The sequence below is a fragment of the Danio aesculapii genome, chromosome 17 (assembly GCF_903798145.1).
Source record: "Danio aesculapii chromosome 17, fDanAes4.1, whole genome shotgun sequence".
NCBI classification, from domain to species: Eukaryota; Metazoa; Chordata; class Actinopteri; order Cypriniformes; family Danionidae; genus Danio; species Danio aesculapii.
Genome location: NC_079451.1, coordinates 8,867,903 through 8,886,000, shown reverse-complemented (window position 1 = coordinate 8,886,000; position 18,098 = coordinate 8,867,903). Strand labels below are relative to the sequence as shown.

Below are 18,098 nucleotides of genomic sequence, written 5' to 3'. Positions count from 1 at the left end.
CAATCAGATGATTCCTAACACACTATAAATAACCTGAGATTTTCTTATCTCAATATCTTCGTCTTGAAGAACCCCCCCATGCACCCCTATTTCCCTTCCTTTTCAGATGGGCAACACGGCAGCCCAGTGATTAGCACTGTTGTCTCACAGCAAGAATGTCTTGGGTTTAAGTCCCTACTAAACCAGATGATATTTCTGTGTGGAGTTTTGCTTGTTCTCCCTGTGCTCGAGTGGGTTTTCCCCGAGTTCTCCAGTTTCCTCCCACAGTCCAAATAGCACGCACCCTAAGTAAATTAAACACACAAAATTGATACCATAGTCTCTTAGCGAGTACACCTCTCCTCAGTCATCCATATCTGTCACTTAGCTAGAAATAAGCCGGGGGAGTTAATCGAGATCTACCTGAGCTCAAACTCCCCTCTCGCCCTGCAAATGGGAGGGAGCCCAGGGCTCAAAGATCTCATAAGCTCAGGGCTCTCTCCCGGGACAGCATGCCAAACAAGCTTTATTATCAATCATCAGCTAAGTGTGAACTCTTGAAATACTACTAATTCAACATGATTTGAGATTTGGAACACACAAAGGGCCAAAACCTAATTCTACTTTATACCCCTACCCTATTTAATTCCGTCTACACCTACCCCTTCACTTTATCCTTAGCCTTTGAAACAGAGTGTAAAGGGTTAGGGATGGAAATATTCCACTAATACCACTAATACACATGCACACATCATCATGTCATCCCTAGCGTAGATTGCAAGCGCAGCGGATACATTGTTTTCAATTCACTCATAGGCTACCTTCACACTGCAGGCAAATGTGACCCGAATCAGAATTTTCTGCCCACGTGTGACTCAGATCTGCTTTTATCATGACAGTGTGAACAGTCCAAACAGCATGGAATCTGATCTTTACAATTCTGATTTGTGCCAATTTTATATGTAGTATTAAATCTGATACAGATCTGGTGTTTTGCAATCCGACCACAGTGTAAACGGTTATGTAGGAATTCATGTAACTTTTACATTATTTTCAATCGACACGTCATTATTCTGTACTGGTTTGTGCTGCAAACATCCATGTTTGAATGACAACTGCTGCCCATTAACCCTTAATGAAGTTGACTACACACCGGTGGTCAGAGAGACGCACACAACACTTATCAAAAATGACAAATCATCAGTGTTTTCGATCACAAAACACTTATTTTAGATTTCAAACACTGAAATAGACATTAGTACAAGCAAAACAACCATTTACAGGTCATAAAAAACCCAGTTGTTGTTTGTGAAAATGGCTATAATCATATTAATATTAATATAATCTAACAACGTGCTTATTCACTTCATACAGTATACACATTGTGTGCATACTTAGATATTTTGTGCTGTGCGTAGTTGTACTATTACGCATGCGGGTCAGTTTAGGACCATGATCTGTTCAGACTGAAAATCTGATATTGGCCACATTTCTAACAACGTGAACAGCTATGCAAAAAATCAAATCAGAGAAAAAAATCTGATTCGAGCACTCAGCCTCGCAGTGTAAACGTAGCCATATTGAAGTTGAGCATAATGTGCTGTGTGAGTGTTGACAATAATCTTCAGTGGGAATGAATTGAAAACCTTGTGTTTTTAATGTCATGCGCTCCAGCACCAAACATGTTGATACAGTAGTTACCTAGTAAGATAAAAAGCGCAGTGCACTGCTCTTTCCTAATGTCAACAAAAGATCAATGTAACCACAAGAAAACAACATACCAGACATGCTGTAAAAAGCATTTTCACAGCCATCAGACTTTTCTGGCAGAATGGCCTGTTCTCTCAAGTCATCATGTAAGGCTATCGAAATTTTAAATATGTTGTGTACGCTTAATATTTTGCAGCGGTAATTAAGAGACTTTCTTTAGCTTAATTTAACTTTTTTTCCTTCTTCAAACCGTTTCTGTTAATATCATAACTGTAATATTACCACAACTGGGAATGTAATAAATCAGATGCTTATTTGTAGTAAAAATTCTTATTAATACCCTTTTTTTTAACACTAGTGGTTTTTTCTTGCTGTTGCTGCTATAACTAGTGTATTCAAAGAAAACTCTCATACCCCTCTCACACCCCATTCACATAAGGTAAAGGGATAAGGGGTAGAATTGGGATTGGGCTAAATTCTATTTTAGATTACTATCTAGAATAGTTAGTATGCAAACTGAGATGTAGCATACTGTAGGTCTCATGCTGGTTTTTTTATAGTTGGATTAAAATCAAAACCCAACACAGACTGCGTCTATAACAGTTAATGAACACTGTTTTTGGTACATCTGACGTGTGCATGAGCTTTAAAAGAAACAGATGCTGCTCTCACCTGGCTGACAAGCGACAGGCCGTTTCTCCTCCACATGTCGGCACAAACCTGAGCCGCCAGAACAATACAGCGCAGAGGCTGCTCCGCGAGCTCAGTAAAATTCAGCTGTGCCTGAAACACACACACACACAGATTACGCATGTAATCCACAGAGCTACAGGTTCACACATAACAAATTATATTTTTTTATTATTATAGGGATAGTTCCCCCATAAATGAAGATTTTCATCATTTACTCATCATGTTTCAAACCTGTTTGAGTTTCTTTCTTCTGCTGAACACAAAAAAGGAAGATATATTGACAGATGATGGTAAAAAAGCTTCCATAACAGACTTACTAGGTATTTTTTTTATTCCTACTATGGATGTCAATGGTAGAAGGAATGGTTCAAAAGAAGACGGTTTAGAACTACTTGAGTGTGATGAAAATGTTCATTTTTGAGGTGAACTCTCCCTTTAAGGGTATACTCACAGGATCCACAAAGTCAGGTAGGTACTGGATTGCTCCAGTCTGGCACAACAGCACATATAAACCTGAGAGCAGATATAAACTGGGATTAAAAACAAACACACTGCTGTTCGAAGCTTTGGGGTTAAAAGGGTGTTTTTATAAAAGGCTCATTCACAACGTAATTGTCTTCTAAAAATGTGAGACACAGCACATAGAAATTGTAAAAAAAAAAAAAAATTAAATTAAATAAAAAATAAATAAATAGATTATCACTACATAAAGCACTTCTTCCCGCCTCCGAGCGCTTTTGATTGGTCCACTGCTTTGGAACTCACAGTGATGAGCGGCGCTGCATGCAGAATTGCCTTTTTTTTATCTTGACATGGCATCTAAAAAAACGTAACACTCATGTCAACATCGCTTCAAATGATGCAATGTAGATAGAACAATAGAAAAGTAGCGTATTGGAAAGAAAAACTTGTTCTGTGTGAACTGCCCCAAGTTTGCTTTTCAGTGTAAAGATATGATGCTAAATTAAAGTCTGCTTTGACTATCCTTTGCCTTTAGTATCACAGTATAGAGTTGTAATTGCTGTGTAAATAAATTAATGCCACCTTTAAGCTGTGTAAAGACACATAAATGCCACTTTAGACATGATTCTGTGCAACCTTTGCAGTGTAAATAGGCCTAAGATTGCACTGAATCTCAAAAATAATAGTTGTTAACCATTGTTACAAAGTATTTGCATTTTAAATGCAGATATGTTACTCTATTGAACTTTCTAATTAAAGAATCATAAGAAAATATTACAATTTCCATAAAATGTTGATAGCACAAGTGTTTTTAAACATCTGAGCACCAAATCAGCATATTAGAATCGATTAGATTACAAGGGCCTCGTGACAATCATGTTTATGACAGATTTATGACAAGCTATGTTGTTTTGGTAATGTCAAGATGTCATGACAAAACAAAGACTATGGTGCATTTATTTAAATGATGATAAATAAATGTCAAGATGCCATGACAATCTCAAACAGGGTCATCTTTGCATTTAAATTACCATAACTGAGCGAACGACACTGAATGACAATTGTCACAAGCATGCATAAAATCTCCTTGTGTCTTGACATGATTATAAAAAAAGTGTCATGGCATGTATTATGAACACTCCCTTCAAGTAAAGTTACCAAACAGGGTTACATCAAAAGCAGACAGAAACCACAAGAGTATAAATAATGTTGGTTAGGTCTGAAAAAGTGAACAGTTGGGAAAGAACCGTCAAATTTATCAGTATATTAGATGAGTAAAACTACATCAGGGATTAATTTTATTATTCTAGAACCAAGGTTCTCAAAAGGCAGACCGCAAGCCGCATTCGGCTCATTAATCTTTTTGTCCCGAACCATCACGGCACGATGGTCATGGTTTGGTTATCGTGCCCTCACAACGAATACAGAATACGTTCACAAAGAACATGTTTTTTTGTCAGAAAACGCGACACAGCAGCGCACACCAGTGGTTCTGCTGTTTCCCCGGTGTCATGACAACGCGTTAACAGGAGCACGCAACACTAATCCCGCCTCAGAGTTATTCTGATTGATCCACTTCTATGAAACTGACAGAATGTGTGACAAATGAGTGCTGCTGTGGGTGAAAGTTGAAATCGTTTTATCTTCAATCTTAAATTTAATACATCATTGTTTTTTCCATTGCTTTACGAGAGGGCTGAGATTAATTTTAGAACTAGAAATTCCTAATTAGTTTCCTGATTATAAAGTTTTATTTTTAATTACTGTGTTTAATTAGTATTTTTGCATCACATGAAGCTCTTTAGCTCTACAGCTGAATGTGACAAAACACTTCTGCCTGTTCAAAATAAACAGAAAAGACAAGGACTGGAGATCTGCTATTATTCCAGTACCAAACCGTGATGCTAAAACCGAGGTATATACCAACCCGTAACTCCAGTGTGCGTTGCACCGTTATAAAGCACACTTTTTTTTACATTATTATAATGCTTTATAGAATATGCTGCAATTTCGACAAAACAAATAGGTATGTACATGTATTTTTGAATAAAAATCTAAATTAAACATGTATAATTTCACAATAAACATTATATAATTTCATCACGAGACTACCGTGAACAATAGGGATGGGTAGCAAAACGCGGTACTTTATCATTATCAGTGCTAAATTATGCTGAGTAAACATTACTTACAGTTGCATAATTTAACTGACCAACCTCGTCTGCACAGTTGGCAATCTCACGTGAGAAATGCTCGTGTTTCCGGCAAGCGCATCAAGTATAAAAGCCTTCACAGTTCTCGGCTGTTCTCAGCTTGACCGGACGTGTCTCAGCCCAAACCAATCACGTGGATTGAGCACGTTGTTGTTCATATTAGGAGCAAAATACATATATTTATGCTTTCAAGAAAAATGCTCAAATATATAAGTGGCTCCCTGTATCTCATGTAGTTGATATTTGGCACTTAAGGTCATCGAAGTTGTGAACCTCTGTTCTAGCTAGTATGGAACTCATGACTACAATCGAGATATTGACTCCATTTAAAATCAGATTTCTGCTTTGTAAGTTTAAAAATATTATAGTAGTATTAATTGTTAACAGCATAGGAAGACCTCTTTTTCAAAACCCTCAACTGTCATCTTCGGATAGATAAATTGTGCTAACCAGCCAGTAGTCTGGAGATAGGCGTATGGATGGAGATGGGCTCCTGGGACACTTTATATGGCCGTGCGTGGAGGATCTGCTTGCACATGTAGCTGTCTTTCGGTTCGCTCCGGAAGGGCTGGTTTGTGCAGGACATTAGAGCTCTGTGACACTCCTGGAAGGCCAACAGCAGAACCCGCTCCTGTGGGTAAACAATACACACACACACACACAGTGTCACGGTTCCAGGTCATTCATTAACCAGTGGATAAACAAGATTTGTAAGCTAATCAGCCATGCAACAGTAATAGCTTTAAATGTAGACTGCAGGCAATTCAAGTGATTGATTAAAGCACTACAGTGAAGAATCCTGTACCCTGAAGATTGGCTATTGCATGTTGGTCTCATTTGTAGTTGTAATCCTGCAAATTACACAAGGACTAGTGAAACAAAGAACTACAACACCACGAAATCCAAGCAACAACAACCAAAAAAGAATTTAAATGAGCATTAGATGTAGCGTTACATGGACATCAGAAAAATAATACCTGTGGTAAAATATTTAAGACCTAGAACAGCGAAATTAAGACTTTTTAAGGCTGAAAATTTCGATTTTTAAATTTTAGACTTTTTAAAGGGGTGGTCCAGAGTGTAATTTTAAGGCTTGGTTGTGTTTATAAGATGCAAAGCAATGTGTGCTCATGTTTCACTTGAAGAAAATCACGCAATTTTTTCATAAATCTCACTTTGATTATATACAGCTACTCAGCTAACATGAAAACGACTGATATATTTCCTAGTTCCTCTGAAAGGCCCGTCCTCAAGTGACTCTGATTGGTCTTGTGTCATAATGTGCTGCGATTCGTGGATCGGCTCCACGTCATGCCCGTACAAGCACGCGCGTTTTGTGTGAACAGTCAGTCAACCTCATGCCCGAGTAATGAGTGAAAATGGGGTGCGGCTCCTTTAAGAGAGTTTGCCATTGTGTGTGTGTTTATGTGTGTGCGTGTGTATACTATGAACTATCTGTAGACGGGTGTAACACGAGAAGCGCATGTGCGCGGAACCGATGTTTATTTTTCTCTTTCTGTGATGCTCGGATTAGGTTATTTTCTGTAGTGACGCTGCTGACAGAAGAATAAAGCACAAGATGTGGGATGTGACCTGTGTGAGCCTGATTTATTTTTCTGCTGCTACATGAATTAGGCGAGCTCTCAATGCATTACACAACGTCTTTCATATATATTCGGAATATGCCTGTAAGTAACATGAATCGTTCACATATCTTTTGCGAGTTCATTATCTGAGATGTAAAAACATGGAAAAGCTGCTCGTAGAGAAACACTGCAGTCGCACACACATAGAGAGACGCTGCACGAGCTTGTGAAGTGTGTGTGTGTGTGTGTGTGTGTATATGTGTGTGTCTACAGCAGTTTGACTGATAAATATGAATTTGTAGCTAAATCGTTAGCGCTGGCGAACAGCATTTCCCATTGTTTACATCTTTGCTACAACATACCGTTAAGGCTAGACACTGTACATGTCATGATCCATTTTAACAAATAAAAACACATACAGGTCATGGCTCAAAGTTAACAGCATCTGCTTGTAGCTGCTCCATCTTTGAGGAGATTTTAACCGAATCCAGCACTGAACTGGGAGAGATTCTGGAAGCTGTTTTGTCAAATCATGCTTGCTATGTATTTTATAATTCTCTGGAACATAATTAATATTGAACTGTTAGCACTTCTGTCTTTGTGTCGTGTCATTTGGAAGCCCAAATACAGAAACAGAAAAGCTTTGTGGAAATAGCAGGACGCATCTTCTCTCTCTGCTGTAACATTACAGCACCTCTGGCCACGCCCCTTAGCTGCACAGTGTGTGTGCACGTTTGTGATCTCACAAGGCCCGGAAGTATTTTTTTGTAGTCCCTAAAATTCGTTCATTGTAGGCTTTGCTAAGCTAACTATGTAAAAACCAAGGTCTTTCTTTGCATTGAACTTGCATTGATGCTGTTTATGTTCACATAGCTACATTACACATCAACTAAAGTTTACAATATGATATCGTAGTGGACCACCCCTTTAAGACCCCGCGGAAACCCTGTGTATAGCTATAGCAGAGAAAGTAAGAAATAGTTTGACTTGTGTGAGTTGGGTTGTTTTATGTTGAGTGCATTGTTTTGTTATTGAACTTGCAAAACATTAGTCTACTGGACTTAGAGTAACATTTTTTAGTAAAAGACATATTGTGAATGAGCTAATGACTAAAAACCCTATATAAGCATTTAACGCCTGTTTCACACTGCACATGCAAGCAGAGCGTGAGCAGCGTGTGTGGAGAGCAGAAGCAGATCGCAGGTGTTTGCCTTTCACACTGGCTGCTATTGCTGCGCGTTACGAATCGGTGGCTGTTGCACAGATGATATATCTATCTATCTATCAATCTATCTAACCATCCATCAATCAATATCCACTTTACTTTTCATTTGCCCCAAGGCCTGCGGCAACTTCCTCCCATGCTGTTTCCTTAATATGAAAATCTTTATTTTACAAATTATATAGATGCTAAAGACGCTTTTCAAGCTCTATGAGGAGTGTCAATCATGTCTTTTAAGGTGCACTCGGTCAGAAGACAATCGCCTGTGATATCATGTAATTTTGTTTTTGAATGTCAGCATGATGTAGGCCTATAGTTATTATAATATTTATACAATATAGTAATAATGATATTTATACATGATAAAACTAGTGTGCAACTTAAGCAAAACTAATACTAAAATTGTTTTGAATTTGGTTTGTAGTTCGAGCCCAAACAATTTCTTGTTAAAAACTCAGTGTATACTATTGATGCATCTATTAGTTAAAATTGCTACTTTTTACTGTCATTCAATGCGTTTTTGGTCATTATCACTTTGAGCATGAGCAGCGCGGCAGTGTAACACTTTCTATTTTGGCTAATATTTCGGAATTTCTCAATGTTAATTACTAATTTGCACTGCAAAAGTTCTTTAGGAAAACAAAAATGTACTGGGCATTTAGATTGTGACTGGTTAAGAGCTTAGTATATATTAGCAGGATTGTCAACGTTAGCAAATACATGCATGCATGCAATTAACAGAATTTTTTAAGTGTTTTATTATTTAAAATTATTATTTAAATGGAACTTGTGTAACTGAATTAGTATTAGGCAATAAACTTAAATTTACAGATCGCTATATCATCTGCTTCTGAGAGCACAGATACACAATAGTATAACATGGAGGTGAAGCACTGTTTTTGTTTACTTATTGTTCAGAAATTTTATATTTCTGAAGATATTTAACACAATTTTTAACGGATTTATTTACATCCCTACATATTTTTTTATCATCTACTTAATTTACATTCATTTTTGGGGAGGATTGAAACAATAAATATCTGACTTAATATTTTTTAAATAAATATGGAGTTGGTCAAGGAATATATCAAATTGCCATTTTGGCTTTTTTTTGCTTTTAAACCAGATGTGAAAGGTGAGCCAGAAAACATTAATTAAACAATCCTCAAACTTCAAAGTTGTGTCTCAAAAGCTGTTTTGTTTTTCATTTGCATACATTATTGCCAAAGACGGTGTCTCCAAGTGTCCATTTTATTTTATATAGACACCTAAATTAACCTTGAAGAAAGCTAGAAGAAATTATTGTTTTATAACATTTTTATAACAATCAGTTTTGCCAAAAACCAAAAACAGCTGATCCAACTAATCAAAGTGTTCAAGAGTAGTTTTGAACACCTTGATTAGTTGAATCAGGTGAGTTTGAATAGGGTTGGAGCGAAACTGTGCAGATCTGCAGCCCTCCAGGAATTGAGTTTGAGACCCATGTTTTATAAAAATCCTCCTTCAGATTACTTTGCTAGATATTAATTTAAAAAAATCAACACGATGAATGTAATATGCATAATTTCACCATAAGCGTGTACAAAAAGGGTCCAATAAATTAGGCAAACAATATTTTACAGCTGTCAGTTAAAAACATACCTAATGTCGGTGCTAATAGCATAGTGGTTAAGTGCGCCGACATATAGCACCATGGTGCTCACGGCGACCAGAGTTAAATTCCCGGTTAGAGATCCTTTGCCGACATTCCCCTCTCTCTACACTATTCTATCCATTAAAGGTTAAAAAAAAAACTAAAAACATACATATTTCTGAGGAAACTAAGATCCTTTATTTAGAAATGTTAAATTATTTGATTTACTACTAATACCTCTCATTGTATATTTGTTATATAATCATGTTTTTTCATTAATTTTCCCTTATCACCAATTTCTCATGGGTGCATGTCTCCCTGAAAAGCATTGAAGAAAGCAAGATCTCCGACTAGCTGTGACTTACGTCAGAGGAGCACCAGTCCTGAAACATAGCGAGAATGTGGCGTAGCTGCATCTGGAGTGTAAATCCAGCCTCCCACTCAGGCTCTACCTCCACATGCTGACCAAACTGCCTCTTCACCTCCTCCATCCCCTGACAAACAACCACAGGACGTTCAGCTACAGATCCAAGTGAATTAAAAGGCTTTTGGTGGGAGAAAGCATTACCTGCATACAGCCAAGAAAGTGAAGAAAGACACGAAAACCTTCGAGGAACTTCACTCGTAACGCCTCGGTCCACACAGACGGCTTGCTGATTAGAATGTACCTGAAACAAAGCAGGATGACACAAATCAGCATTGAGCCAAATGATAAAAATTAACCACTGTCAAGAATTTAAATGGTATTCATGTAGACCTGAGGTCATGGAAGATAACTTGAACCCGGAAGAACTTGTCAGGGTTGTGACCCTGGAAGTGGAAGCGGTGATTGTTGTCTAGATGTTCCCTCATCATGTCCATTACAGTGTCTATAATGACCTTGATGACGGTGCCCTCCTCAATCAACTGCCTTGCCTGGAAGAAAAAATTGAATCGAATAAATGCTAAATGATGTTTCTGTCAGAATATATGGACCTGTTCTCACTTAGTTTTACCATAGACTTTCAGTGATCTGATAAGAACTAATGAGCCATTAGCATTAGCAATTCTGCCTGGTATTAAAGAAACAGAATGTAATTTTCACCTCTAGAGGGCGCATGATCACAACAAACATAAGCGTAGTTTGGTGACGCTGCGACTGAGTGTGGAATCATGGGAGTTGTGGTCTTTATTACATCCTATGGGACTTCTGAAGAAAACCTGTTCATGGATGTTCAAATGGCTCGTTTCCACTGACTGGTACGGTACGGTTCGGGTCGGTACGGGTCACCTTTATCAAGCTTGCGTTTCCACTAACAAGGGTACCCTTTTGGTGGGCGTGGTGTACGACAGAAAGTTTCAGTCGAGGTCATTCTCGCTGGAGGAAATGTCTACAATAAAGCTGTACAGGTCGCTCACATATCATATGAGAAGCTCTTCTCACAAAACAGATGCTTTACACACATAAATACTTGTGTAGAAATGTTTATTACTATCTTTTCTATGAACATGAGTTGATTATAACTGCAGATCAATGACAGTGCAAAACAGCCTACTGTAATGTCTGTAATTATATTAAATAACTAAATAAATGATCATATATAAACACATACAGCCCCTTACAGTCTCCGATATGTTACCAACTACAGAAGAACTACACACAGCAGACATTTCGCCTGTATTTAGGTTGAAAAACAACACAAAATATAGCCTACAGTCAGTGTAAACCTCTCATCTGTGTCTGTAATCTTCAGCAGCACATGTAGCCTCTGTTAGACAGTAATTCCATCATTCCCAGTTCATATTAGTCCAAAAGGTGATAATAACACTAAGTTAAACAAGGCATTTTATTCATGTTTGCTGAAAAATAATGTGCTCCTTTTTTCTGGCTCCTCCCTTGTTTTTTCTGCGCTTCACTCTCGCGTTTGTCAGTGTCTGACAGGATCAGGTTTCAAAAGCGCGTCAATAATCAAGCGCACATTATTACCATCAGCTCAAGAAGTTCGTTATTTCAGATATAGATGCGCGGGCACAGGGTAAATCGGCTCCTCTTCTTGGCTTTGTGGCTGTTCATCATGACGATGACAAGGTTTGTTTGAGCCCAGGTCGACCATGGCTCGTAATTATATGTATATATAATTCCGCTGTAATGTCTCGGCTCATCGGCTGTGTATTTTAAACATGGCGGTTTTTTGCTTTCATTCTGGCTTGTTGCGTAAGCGAATGACGTATCTCTGTAAACCAATAGCGTTCAACTGCACGTGTTTGGTACCCTTGCGAAAGGGTGCTGAAAAAGTGGTACAGTACGGTTTGGTTCGTTATGCCTTTTGACAGTGGAAAAGGCCATAAAAGTGTACCAAACTGAACCGTACCGTACCACTCAGTGGAAATGGGCCAAAAGTATTCTAAACTTAGGCCCAATCCCAAATCTACCCCTTCCCATTACCCCTACTGCTTGTTTTGCGTGTTCACGTGAAGACGTAGGGGTGTCCCAATTCTCTTTAGCTTGAAGGCATAGAGCTAAGGGGAAGGGCTAGATACCCCTCGAAAGAGAGATTTTTCAGGACCACACTTGAAACCAAGGGGTATGGGAATTTCCCAAAATACACCAGCCACAACGGCAGTATAGCTGCACCCGGAAGTCAGGAGATGCACAAATAAGTATTTTTTGTCATTATTACAAATTTCTATAACAAAAATAGAATTGAGATTGGGTCTTAATTGCATTGTAGTATGAAAGGTAGGCTGAAAGCTGTTGAAACAAGAGTGCCGAAGCTATTGAATTAATAAGGATTGACAAGCGTGACACTACACGGAAGCAATGGAGCTTTTATTATGCCACAGTCCAACTTATCTAGTTCTTCCACTCGTAATCGCATGTAGAGGAAGTACAGAACAATATCCTGGACACTAACCAGTCAGGTTTCAAAAGTGGACACTCCACTGAGACCGCACTACTTTCAGTTGTAGAAGCTCTGAGACTGGAAAAAGCTGCAAATAAATCCTCTGTGTTCATCTCATTGGATTTATCTGCTGCTTTTGACATTGTGAATTACCAAATCCTCTTTGCTATCCTCTATGCTCAAGAAAATGGGCATCTCAGGAACTGCTCTGCAGTGGTTCAGCTCGTACCTCTCTGTTAGGTCTTTTAGGATCTCTTGGAGAAGTACAATATCTAAACCTTGCACTGGGGTGCCTCAAGGCTCTGTTCTTGGACCAATTATTTTCTTGATTTAAATGAAATGACTTGGGTCATTTAGAAACATGATTATTCCTACCACTGCTATGCTGATGACACCCAACTCCAGCTTGTAATCCCGGCTAGCCCAATGATTAAACTCAACTTCATTCACAACCTGACGACCAAATGAAATTTACAGACCACATTGCTACAACTGCCTGATCTGCTCTATACAACATCAGCAAGATAAGACCCTTCCTATCAGAACATGCTGATCAACTGCTTGTCCAAGCTCTTGCCCTGTCCAGGCTGGACTATCGCAATGCTTTCTTGGCTGGCCTCCCAGATAACACCAAGCCTCTGCAGCTTATTGAGAAATCAGCAGTGAGACCAAAAAGTGTACATCACATCTTTATTCATCAGTCTAGACTGACGGCCAATCACTGTTCGAAACAAATTCAAGACGCTGTCACTCACCGACAAACCAACTGCTAGTTCTGCACACATTTACTTGAGCTCACTATTTCAAGCTTATGTGGATGGCAGGACCCTGCATTCACCTAATGAGAGCCGCTTCTTTGTGGTACTATACCAAAGGGACACAAAATCTATTGACAAGACATCCACCTTTCCATTTTCTATCAGGGTGGAATGACTTACCTAACTCTACGTGAGAAGCCGAGTCTCTGGCCATTTTCAAGAAGCATCTGAAGACTCATAAATACTTAATCATTGAATTGCCCACAACATTTCTGCAAATGAGTGTGCTTCACACATGTAAGTGGGCTTTCAAACGACCTGCAGGACACTCTCTGTCCTCTCTGTATGCATCAGACTCTTTATCAACACTCCATGCTTCTGAAAACACTTGCCAATTCTTAAGTGTGCTTCACGGAGGTGAGTGGGCTTTACTAAACTACCTGTAAGTGACACACTCTCTTCTATCTATATGCACCACCAGACACTTTTTTTTATCAACTCTTGGGATTGTTATTACAATTATAAAAATGCTTTTTTTTGGTTTGAATTTCGGTGAAAGTGCCGGGAACACTTCCCAAAAGACATTATAATTTGAACGGCATCTACGCCTATGTTAGTCTATTTCTCTTTATCCCAAGGTCTCCATAATCCTGGACTGGGCCGTATCCTGAGCAGATGCTGTGGTGGTCATGGAAGAGTGGAGAGCGCGAGACTGATTCCTGAAAAACCCCAGTGAAAGATGAGTCTCCACATTGATCCCTTGGGCTCGCCTGAACACCCGCCGGTGACTTACACCTGCAGCTTCTCCAGCCTCCGGTGCCTAGACTACAGCTCTGCACAAGAAATAGTCATGTTCAACTGAGCCTGGTTTCTCTCAAGGGTTTTTTTTTTCTTTCACTTTCGTCAACTGGTGAAGTTTGTTCCTCCTCACTGTCACCATTGGCTTGCTTGGTTTGGGACTTGTAGAGCTGTGCATCGATGGATTTGCTCTTCGGGGTTTGAACGTTCACCAGTGAAATTTAAACTACCTAACTGAACTAAACTGAACATCAACTCTGAAAACTGGACTGACACAGTTTCAATTTACTACAACTTCTATGTTAAGCTGCTTTGACAGAGTCTACATTGTAAAAATGCTATAGAAATAAACATGAATGTAACAAATAGTACTCTATATATTAACAATCAGGAAACTCATTACTGCAATGAGTGCAATGGACATATAGTTATGAAAACAGTTTAGAAGATACAGACAGATGTTGGGCAGTACACAAATAATTGCTGAAATTTCACTCATACCAAAGTGGGTACAGTGAAGATTTGCACAGACAATGCTGTGATGGAGATGTTCCTCTGATGGTCATCACTGATGAAGTCCTCCTGAAGCTGCTTATAGTGCTGAAACATGACGTGACATTGAATACATTAAACACACATTAAAAACAAACATGAAATATATGTGAATACTAAATAGAGCTGTAAAATGATACCTCTGTGAATTTCATAGCAAACTGCCTTTTGTATTCCGTGTCCATTAGTAAACTACAGAAAATTAGCTCATGGACAACCTTGCGGGCTCCTAAGGAAAGTTACAGGAAACCATGTTTAGATTCAGTGCCAAGCATGTCAATTGTTATCAAAAATTCATAACCTAACTATAGAGATTGCAATACTGACCTTTATACAGTTTGGCATCATGCAGCATTAATCGACTGATCAGGCAAAGCTTATCATTGTCGGTGGCCGTCTCTAAAGCTACCTGGCAGAACACATCCTTGAAGCCAACTATAGAATAAAACAGAAGGTCAAAACATCAGAATTGTTCAAAAAGATACTAAAACAATACACATAACTAATGCAAATAAAAAGAATAAGCCTAAATCAAGTTTTGGCTGAAATATAAACAACTTAAATACGCTAATTAACATCAAGAAAGCACAATATGAGCAAAGAGCATATATGAGTACACCCCCCACAAATCTCTCATTTAAATTAATATTTTCTACAGGATGCTTTACAATATTATATTTGTGCATATACATTAGATTAACCAAATTTATATGTTAGGGAAAAATATTAAATACTAATTTCAAAAATCAATGAAATTGTGAAATGTTGTAGTTTGTCATTTTTGTTTTGTATTATTTTGTTTTGTATTATTCTGTTTTATATGCCATTCGTTATTTTGTTTTGAATATCATTAAATTTAAAAGATCTTCTGTGTAGCGAGGGTAACCAAAAACTTGCTTTTGAAGTTGAGTATATTTTTTTGAGATTAATAGTGTATCACCATCACAACAAACTAATAAACATAATAACAAACGCAAAATAACATAACAACAAAACACAAAGAGAAATGAAGGGGAAAAAATAAGATAATAAACAAAACATAATGCAAAATATACAGACCAGAGAATCCAATCACTACATAATCAATAACATCTTTAAGATGTGCAATCCAAAACTTCATATGATAATAAAGTCTGCTTAAACTTCTTAAATGTTGTAATGGACTGAACGTCAGCATGTAAATTATTTTAATCTATTGGACCTTTAAACACAAAAAAATAAGTCTGAACAGAATGTCTAACTTGATAACTAAATCAAAAAGATACAAAATATTGTTCTAAATAACAAGGGCATTTAAAATGAACAAATTTAAATGTATTTTTAAATATTTATTTTAATTTAGGTCTAGTGTATTAAATTTAACATGTATCTGATAATGTTATTATAAAATGTGACATATATCAGTGCAAACTATTATAAACATTAGTGTTATTCACTGAAAAAAAAAAACATTATGAATCACAATAAGAAAGAATTTCTAAAAATTAACAAAACCGAACTAAATTATTTAATGTGTAAATCACTAACATTTGCAAAATAAGATTCAGAGGGGCACATTTTTAGTCTTATGCTTTAGTCATATATTAAAAATCCTGAAAATTATGGAAAAATAATGTAAGATAAAAGTTCATGTGACATCACTGCTTCCAACAGTCTACCTGAATAGCCAATGATCTTCTGAAACCATGCGCCAAGTCTGAGAGCGAAAGTCTGATGAGCCATAATCGCGGTGTGAAGGACTTCCACACGCAGAGGTTTCTGGATAATGTGCTCTGAGTTACGCTGTAAATGATCAGTACATTACATCCACATGAAACATATACAAAATGTTGGCATTTCATGTTAAAAAGTAAAAATTATTATTACCCTGATATTGTCCTTGGCTTGTTGACAGGTTCTGAGAGTCCCTCTTTTCACTGCTCTTCGCCCCTGCCATCAGAATCACAGCATTAATGAAAAGCCTCTTGGTTGACCATGTGACACATACGCTACCTGACAGAAGTCTTGTCACCTATCCAAGTTTTAGGAATAATAATAATAACTTGCGTCTAGTTGATCATTTGGTATCAGAAGAGGCTTATATGAAAGGCAAAAGGGGTCCAGATTATGCTTATTTTACCAAATTAAAATATGATCATGCCTTGATTTTTAATGATTTAATGAGGACAGTAAGGACTGACTTTGCTTTGACAAAAGTCATCACTTAACAGAAATAATGTACAGTATAGAATATTAAGTCATGGTGCAGTGGAAAAAGAATTAATATTGTGTATGACTCCCATGAGTTTGGAGGACTGCATCCATACATCTCTGCAATGACTCAAATCACTTATTAATAAAGTCATGTGGAATGGCAAAGAAAGCGTTCTTGCAGGACTCCCAGAGTTCATCAAGATTCTTTGGATTCATCTTCAATGCCTCCTCCATCTTACCCCAGACATGCTCAATAATGTTCATGTCTGGTGACTGGGCTGGCCAATCAAGGAGCACCTTGACCTTCTTTGCTTTCAGGAACTTTGATATGGAGGCTGAAGTATGAGAAGGAGCGCTATCCTGCAGAAGAATTTGCCTTCTCCTGTGGTTTGTAATGTAACGGGCGGCACAAATGTCTTGATACCTCAGGCTGTTGATGTTGCCATACACTCTGCAGATCTCTGGCACACCCCAATATTGAAAGTAACCCCAACCCATGATTTTTTCATTACCAAACTTGACTGATTTCTATGAGAATCTTGGGTTCATGTGGGTTCCAATAGGTCTTTTGTAGTATTTGTGATGATTGGGATGCAGTTTAACAGATGATTCATCAGAAAAATTTACATTCTGCCACTTTTCCAATTGATCAACTAGTCAAGTTATTATTTGCTGCTTTTGCAACTGGGATCAACGACAAGACTTTTGTCAGGTAGTGTAGAGAGCAGATGTTCGGGATACTTACTTCCTTGTCAATAAGTGCAGTATAGACTTGAGCCTGATTCTGGTCACAGGCGATGGCTCGCTGAAGTGTGTAGATGACGTGGTCGTATGAGTGATGCTCATCATTGTAGAGGATACAGAAGTAGCTGTCTTCCTTCACTCTGAACACAAAACAACATTAATCTTTAACCTTTTTCAAAGTCATTTCGAGACAGCACCTCACAAAACTGTGTTCTGTTACCATGTCACTTTGAATTTGTGTTTATTCGTTTATATTTTCATGTATATTTACATTCCTCTTGTAGTGTTTTCATTATTTCTATGCACCCAGGGTCTGAGAGTACATAATTTAACTCTCTGTATTTCTGTACACGTGGCAGAATTGACAATAAAGCTGACTTTGACTTTAAATGAACTCAAAGCAAAACAAATACTTTGGAGTTTATTTTTGTGAAATCTAAATAGATTATCAATACCAACATTCTGGAAAAATCCGCTCCAACACATTTGAGCTACCATTGGTCAGTGGTTAATATTATGGGTGCACCAAATTTTAAACCAAAGAAAAACAGCTGGAAAAGGCTATGTTGCAGTGTTTAGAGGTCAAAAGTTCAAAATATGTGTATATTCTGCTCATGTACACATACAGTTGAAGTCAGAATTATTAGCCCCCCTGAATTTTTAGACCCGTTTA

At 37.8% G+C, this 18,098-nt stretch overlaps 1 protein-coding gene across 1 annotated transcript in view; it reads right to left on the bottom strand.

Annotated features, from left to right (window-relative positions):
• Positions 1 to 18,098, bottom strand: part of ubr1 (ubiquitin protein ligase E3 component n-recognin 1) — a 73,141-nt gene that overhangs the window by 30,276 nt on the left and 24,767 nt on the right. Inside the window, exons 6-17 of the mRNA XM_056476696.1 lie at positions 17,427 to 17,565; positions 16,355 to 16,417; positions 16,147 to 16,270; positions 14,816 to 14,923; positions 14,629 to 14,717; positions 14,438 to 14,536; positions 10,256 to 10,413; positions 10,067 to 10,166; positions 9,864 to 9,992; positions 5,508 to 5,688; positions 2,834 to 2,895; positions 2,362 to 2,472 (exon numbers count right to left, since the gene is read on the bottom strand). Coding sequence (XP_056332671.1) covers positions 2,362 to 2,472; positions 2,834 to 2,895; positions 5,508 to 5,688; positions 9,864 to 9,992; positions 10,067 to 10,166; positions 10,256 to 10,413; positions 14,438 to 14,536; positions 14,629 to 14,717; positions 14,816 to 14,923; positions 16,147 to 16,270; positions 16,355 to 16,417; positions 17,427 to 17,565 — 1,363 coding nt within the window. The remainder of the gene's footprint in view (positions 1 to 2,361; positions 2,473 to 2,833; positions 2,896 to 5,507; positions 5,689 to 9,863; positions 9,993 to 10,066; positions 10,167 to 10,255; positions 10,414 to 14,437; positions 14,537 to 14,628; positions 14,718 to 14,815; positions 14,924 to 16,146; positions 16,271 to 16,354; positions 16,418 to 17,426; positions 17,566 to 18,098) is intronic.